Source organism: Ornithorhynchus anatinus, chromosome 2 (assembly GCF_004115215.2).
Source record: "Ornithorhynchus anatinus isolate Pmale09 chromosome 2, mOrnAna1.pri.v4, whole genome shotgun sequence".
Lineage (NCBI taxonomy): Eukaryota > Metazoa > Chordata > Mammalia > Monotremata > Ornithorhynchidae > Ornithorhynchus > Ornithorhynchus anatinus.
This window is the reverse complement of record NC_041729.1, coordinates 141,386,693-141,393,459: the sequence shown is the minus strand read 5'-3', so window position 1 is coordinate 141,393,459 and position 6,767 is coordinate 141,386,693. Positions and strand designations below refer to the sequence as shown.

General features: G+C 57.2%; 1 protein-coding gene across 4 annotated transcripts in view; it reads right to left on the bottom strand.

Annotated features, from left to right (window-relative positions):
* Positions 1 to 4,556: 4,556 nt before the first annotated feature.
* The window catches only part of XRRA1 (X-ray radiation resistance associated 1), a 68,094-nt gene continuing 65,883 nt past the window's right edge, over positions 4,557 to 6,767 (bottom strand). For all 4 annotated transcript variants that reach the window (XM_039911220.1, XM_039911221.1, XM_029049656.2 and 1 more), the window contains exons 17-18: positions 6,366 to 6,471; positions 4,557 to 5,067 (exon numbers count right to left, since the gene is read on the bottom strand). In XM_039911220.1, the coding sequence (XP_039767154.1) occupies positions 4,814 to 5,067; positions 6,366 to 6,471 (360 nt within the window). In that variant the 3' untranslated portion in view covers positions 4,557 to 4,813. The remainder of the gene's footprint in view (positions 5,068 to 6,365; positions 6,472 to 6,767) is intronic.

Below are 6,767 nucleotides of genomic sequence, written 5' to 3'. Positions count from 1 at the left end.
CTTGCGGATCAGCAGAAATAATGACCCAGCTCCATCAATCGGGGTATTTACAGAGCGCTTACTGTGTGCAGAGCGCTGTAGTAAGCACTTAGGGAGGGCTTTCCCAGCCCGCCCTCCCCCTCGAGACAGGACGTTGGATGAAATCGGCAGTTTTTACCATCAGCCTGACCTAAAAAGGCAGCGTGGCTTAGCGGTAAGAGCCCGGGCTTGGGAGTTAGAGGTTGTGGGTTCTAATCCCGGCTCTGCCACTTATCAGCTGGGTGACTTTGGGCAAGTCACTTCTCTGTGCCTCAGTTCCCTCATCTGTAAAATGTGAATTAAGACTGTGAGCCCCACATGGGGCAACCTGATCGTCTTGCCCAGCGCTTAGAACAGTGCCTGGCACATAGTTTTGGGTTTTTTGTTTTTTTCTGAAGCAGTGTGGCTTGGGAGTCAGAGGTTGTGGGTTCTAATCCCGCCTCCGCCACTTGTCAGCTGGGTGACTTCGGGCGAGTCACTTCGCTTCTCTGTGCCTCGATCGCCTCGTCTGTCAAATGGGGATTAAGACTGTGAGCCCCACGTGGGACAACCTGATGACCTTGTATCAACCCCAGCGCTTCAAACAATGCTTGGCACATAATAAGCGCTTAACAAACACCATCATCATTGTTATAAAACGTTTCTCGATTTAAGCAGGCGGCTAGTGCCAGCTTGCTCATCCGTTAGAGGGAAAGGAAATGGGCCCCGGTGACCCGCTCCCAGATGAGATTCCTCCCGTCGGTGCCGCCCTGCCCCCGTTTTGACCTTGTTTCCTGGTGTCCGAGCACGTCGACCTGCGGTAGAGGTCGGGGTGCTCAGCCTGGAGATCTCAGCCCGCCGGCCCGTCCGGAGAGCTGTCGTGGAACTGGAATTACAGAAGGAGAACCCCTGCTGCAGACGTCTGCCCCACGGGAAACTGGCCGGTCCATCAGTCGGTGAGTCGATCGTATTTACAGAGCGCTTACTGTGTGCGGATAATAATGATTACTATGGTTAAGCGCTTACTATGTTCATTCAATAGTATTTATTGAGTGCTTGCTATGTGCGAGCACTGTACTAAGCGCTTGGAATGTACTATGTGCCGGGCACTGCACTACGAGCCGGGGTGGATCCGAGCAAATGGGGTCGGACACAGTCCCTGTCCCACGTGGGGCTGAGAGTCTCAATCCTCATTTTACGGAGGAGGTAACTGAGGCCCAGAGAAGTGAAGTGACTTGCCCGACGTTCATACAGCAGGCAAGTGGCAGAGCGGGGGTTAGAACCCGTGACCTTCTGTCTGCCGGGCCCGGGCTGTAGCCACTGGGCCACGCAGAACAGTGGACTAAGCGCTCGGGAGCGTCAAATAGAGCAATATAACAGACACATTCCGTGCTCACGACGAGTCGATCCACGGACGGGGGCGAGGGGAGTTGGGACCGGCTCCGGGAGCCGAGGCCGGTCGCAGGGCGTTAGAAGGAACGTCCCTAGCCACAGAGATGGCCGCCCCGACCCATCACCGGGTCCGTTCCTCCTGGTGTCTGGGTTCCCCTGCCGGGGACGGGATCACAGGCTGACCCAGTGCTGGTGGTACCTGTAGTCTTAATAATTATTATTATTAAAGAGCCCGGGCTTGGGAATCAGAGGTCATGGGTTTGAATCCCGGATCTGCCACTTGTCAGCTGGGTGACTCTGGGCAAGTCGCTTTACCTCTCTGCACCTCAGTGACCTCATCTGTAAAATGGGGATGAAGACTGTGAGCCTCACATGGGACCTGATGACCCTGTATCTGCCCCAGGGCTTAGAACAGTGCTCTGCACATGGTAAGCACTTAACAAATACCAACATTATTATTATTATTATTATTAATAATGGTATTTGTTAAGCACTTACTATGTGCCAGTCACTGTTGGAAGCTCTGCGATGGAAACAAGCAAATCGCGTTGGACACAGTCCCTGTCCTGCGTGGGGCTGCTCACAGCCTCGATTCCTATTTTACAGATGAGGGAACTGAGGCACAGAGAAATTAAGTGATCTGCGCAAGGTCACACAGCAGACAAGTGGTGGAGTCGGGATAAGAACCCATCCCCTTCTGATTCCGAGGCCCTTGCTGTATCCACTACACCACGCTGCCTCTCTAGTCTTATGCTGAGGCTTCGGAAACGGGGGCAGAATTTAAGAATGGTACTCTCCCAAGCGCTTAGTGCAGGACTTTGCATACAATATTATTATTATTAAGTGCCATCAAGTCATTTCCAATTCACAGCGACTCCATGGATCTTCTTCCTCCAGAACGTCCCGTCGTCTGCCGTAATCCGCAACCTTTCTAGCGGTTCTTCCGTTATCATTAGGGTGTCTGTCCGTCTAGCTGTCGGTCTGCCTCTTCCTCATTTTCCCTGGACTCTTCCTAGTCTTCTCCAGAGAATCTCCTGATTGTGTCCAAAATATGCAAATCAAGTCAAATCATTTGGCCTTCCAGAAACCACTTTGGTTTAATTTGCTCCAAAATCCATTTGTTTGCTTTTCGGGCAATCCAAGGTATTCACAAAAGCCTTCTCCGACACCACATTTCACTCTGTGCACGGTAAGCGCGCGGTAAATACGATCGAATGAAGGAGCGGATGAATGAATGAATGAAAGATTACGGTCCCGGCCTCGGCCTTGCCGGCAGACCTACGTTTCCCTTTGGATGCAGATCTTGGTCTGAGGCCGGTGTGCTCGTTGTGGGCAGGAATGTGTCTATCTGTTATCATGTGGTATTCTCCCAAGCACTTAGTTCAGTGCTTTGCACACCTCAAGCGCTCAATAAGGACAACAGTGAACGAATGGGGCCGGACCCTCTTAGACTTCATGGCTTTTGACCGCCTTTGAATTTCCGATCATAACCTCCCGAAGAATAAGCCTAAGACGTCCACTGCGCCGGAGGAGCCGGGGCCGGTAAAAACCGGGACCGTAGGAGAGTGTCAGGAGCCCAGGGCTCTTCCCAGCCGGGCCACCCCGGGCCTGCTTCACTTGTGAAGGGGAGGGAGACCGAGGCAGCACGAGAGTCCCGGCTGACACCGAAGCTCCTCCTCACAAGCTGGCAAGAAGCCGTTGGGTCTCCCCCACCCCCAGATTGTGGCTCATTCCTGCCCACAACGAGCTCACCGGCCTCAGACCAAGATCTGCATCCAAAGGCAAACCTAGGTCGGCTGGCAAGGCCAGAGCCGGGATCGTATTTCATCCATTCGTTCACTCATTCATTCATTCATTCATTCGTATTTATGGAGTGCTTACTGTGCGCAAAGTGAAATGTGGTGTCGGAGAAGGCTTTTGCGAATACCACGGGCTGCCCGAAAATCAAACAGATGGATTTTGGAGCAAATTAAACCAAAGTGAACTTCAGAAGGCCAAATGACTTAGAGTAGCATATTTTGGACACTGAAAACTGGTCCTCAGACGGCGCGGATGTGTGCGAGCTCCTTGTGGAGCGGGGAATGGATCTGTTTATTGCTATACTCTCCCAAGTGCTTAGGACAGTGCTCTGCACACAATGAGCGCTCAATAAATACGACTGAATGACTGTGTGTGGGCAAGGGGGGAGGGAGATGTATCTGGGTGCTGATAAACTCCTGTTTGGGATTTTTCTGACAAAGGAGAGCTAGAGAGGAAACTTTTTCCGTGCCCATCGATAGTAAGGCCCAGGAGAGGGTCACAGCCACCGGCTAGTGAGTAGCGGCTCCTGGCCGGCATATCTCAGTCAGGGGAGGGGGGACATTCATTCAATCGGTTGTATTTATTGAGTGCTTATTGTGTGCACAGCACTGCGCGGAGGACTCGGGAGAGGACGATCCGACGATAAAGAGACACATCCCCTGTCCGCCGCCGCAGCATCGGCAGCAGCAGGGCAGTGAGGGAGACACTGAGTTGGAGCAAGGGCGGAAGGCTTGGTGAACGTACCCGCCGCATATAGCCACCCGGGCACCCTCAATGGTTTAGGAAGAAAATCCGGCCTAGTGGAAAGAGCCCGGGCCTGGGAGTCAGAGGACCTGGGTTCTAATCCCGGTTCTGCCAATTGCTTGCTTAGGCAAATCGCTTCACTTCTTTGTGCCTCCATGTCCTGTAAAATGGGGATTCAATACCTGTTCTCCCTCTTAGACTGTGAGCCCCATGCGGGATAAGGACAGTGTCCAACCTAATTAACCTGTACGTACCCCAGCGTTTAGAACAGTGTTTGACGCACAGTATACGTTTAACAAATACTATAAAAAAGCAACCACCCACTAGCCTGAGGCCCCTTCTGCAGAGACCTGATTTTCTCCATATAAATGCATCGTAGTCCCTGGGCATTGCCCTGTCACTCTGAACTGGTCTCCAGCTCCCCCTCCTCTTCCTCTCCCTCTTCCCTTCCTCCTCCCCACTTCTTTATCCTCCTCCCCTTTTCCCCCTCCCTCTTGTCCTTTCTTCCCCTCCCCTCTTCTCCTTCTCCCTCCCCTCTTCTTCTTCCCCCTGGCCTCTCCTCCACTGTCCCGCCCAGGCCCTGGCCGATGAGAGTACGAAATGATAGGACCCCCCTGGAGTTATTTGTTGCAGGGTCGTTTATTGCAGCCCCCAAGGCTCCAGCTAGGCCAGCTCACTTGCTTGCTCCGGCTCTCCGGCTCTCCCCGGTTCGCCTGCTCACCCGCTCGCTCGGGGCAAGTCTGCCTGACGTTAGCCCAAGTCCCAGGCCACTGCTGACGCCCCACTCATCCCTCTGTGGTTACCTGAGGTGACACTAGCAGCCCCTCGGGAGCCGCCCCCATCCCCACCCCCGGGGAAAGGCCGCTCGACACAAACAGGCCTATAAATCCGGGGCCTCGGTCCCGCCCTCCCGGCCCCATCCAGTGACCAATTCTTGGATCTGGGAGAGTCTCTTCTTGCCCGGCGCGGGGTCGTCCCGAACGCTGCACGGCGGCACGGCCGAGGCTCCCTGGGAGCCGCCGAAAATGGGGCTGAGGGTGCTCCTCACCATCTGCTTGTACCTGACCTGGAATTCCTTCAGCAGGTGGACGGCTTCTCGGTAGCGCCTCTGCTCTCTATTCCGCAAGGCCGAGACTGGAGAGGGAGAGAGACACCATTCGGGGAACTGCTCTCCCGCTCCCGAGACTCTCTAAAGCTCCCGCCGCCCCCCTTTCCTCATTCCCCCTTCTCCCAACTCCAGATTCCCCCAAGGTTTGGGAACTGCGGAGCTATAGTTCTTCACTCCCGGAGATAACCTGTTCAGATCCACCTCTCGGGCGTCTCTGCGTTTTCTCCTCCCCTGTGTGCTACCGGGGTGTCCTAAAGCGGTCAGAGGAGCACGTGTCTCGCGTAGGCCAAGACCGGCTGTTTCCGGAGGGGCCCTCGCCCGCAGGAGCCTCGCCAACCTGGCTCACACGAGGACCCGGAGGTTGCTAATGGGTTAGCCGGGCTGCCATCGCGGCCACCGAGGAAACCAACCCGAGGGCGGAGCGGGAGCCTAGGGCGGATGGAAAGTGGGATCCAGGAGGCCAATCCGCCCGGGCGTCCCCTCTGCCTGGAGGCCCCGGGGTCTCAGCGGAGCGGGGCCTTTAAAGCCCAAGTTCGGGGCTGGGGTGCCGGGGGTAGGGGGAGGACTGGGAACCCTGTCGGAGTCGTTCCCCACGCCGGAAGGCAGGAGGAGGGGGCCGCGCCCAACCGGACCAGCTACTCCGTGGGGGCCGGGACCCGGCCTAAGGTTCGCCCTCTGGAGCCGCTCCCCTGGGGCCGAGCTGCGTTCCCCCGGTAACCCCAACCGCCTGTGCCACCACCGCCCTGCTTGGGCCCCTCTGGCTGACCCGAGGTGGCCCCGAGGGTCTGAGCGGGGTCGGAAGGGCTCCGCGGGCACCGACCCAGAAGCCGGGGGCTTCGCCTGCCCGGGGCCGGGTCAGGACCGGCCTCGCGAGGGCCTCGGTTTGGATGCGTTGGGGCCCGAACCCCTCTTTACCGCCTCACGGCCCTGGGGCTCCCTAGAAGACTCCGGGCTGTCTCGTGACCCCCGGGGCCCACGTGGCTTCAAAACCAGGCCGAGTTGCCCTCGGCGCCGTTCCCCACCCGCGTGAGCAGCTGGTAGGGGGCGGGGGCTCCGAATGCCACAACGACCAGCCGAAGCGCAAGTCGGCCGAACCGCCGGCCGGTCGCAGGGCTCGGACGCTCGAAGGCGACTAGGTGGGTCTTCCCCGCCACCTGGCCCACCCCCGTGGGGGCCCCGGGACCGGCGAGGCACCGAGAGGGACTTGGGCCAGCTGGTCCCCCTCCCTGCTTCCTCCCCCGGCCTCCCGGACGCTCCTGGACTCCCGCGGAGTGGCCGAAGGAGAGCGGCGGCCGGTAGATCCGGAGGCCGAGGGCGGCCGTACCCAGCGGGGTCTCGGTGATGTTCCCGGGCGCCCTCATGCAGGTCAGGACGTCCTCCAGCAGCTGGGTTTTGGCCCTTCGAGGAGCGGGGACCATCATCTGCCCCACCTGCAGTGGAGACAGATGGCATCAGGACTGCCTGGTTCCGCTCGGAAAACACACAGGTGCACGCGCGTTCATTCATTCAGTAGGATTTGAGCGCTTATGTGCAGAGCACTGTACTAAGCGCTTGGAATGGACAATTGGGCAACAGATACAGTCCCTGCCCGGTACACACACGCATGTTCACGTATACACACACGCACTCGCACACATGCCTTCGCTCCCGGCGGAGCACATTCCGAGCCCAAATGTCATGATGATGATGATGATGATGATGATGGCATTCGTTAGGCGCTTACTAT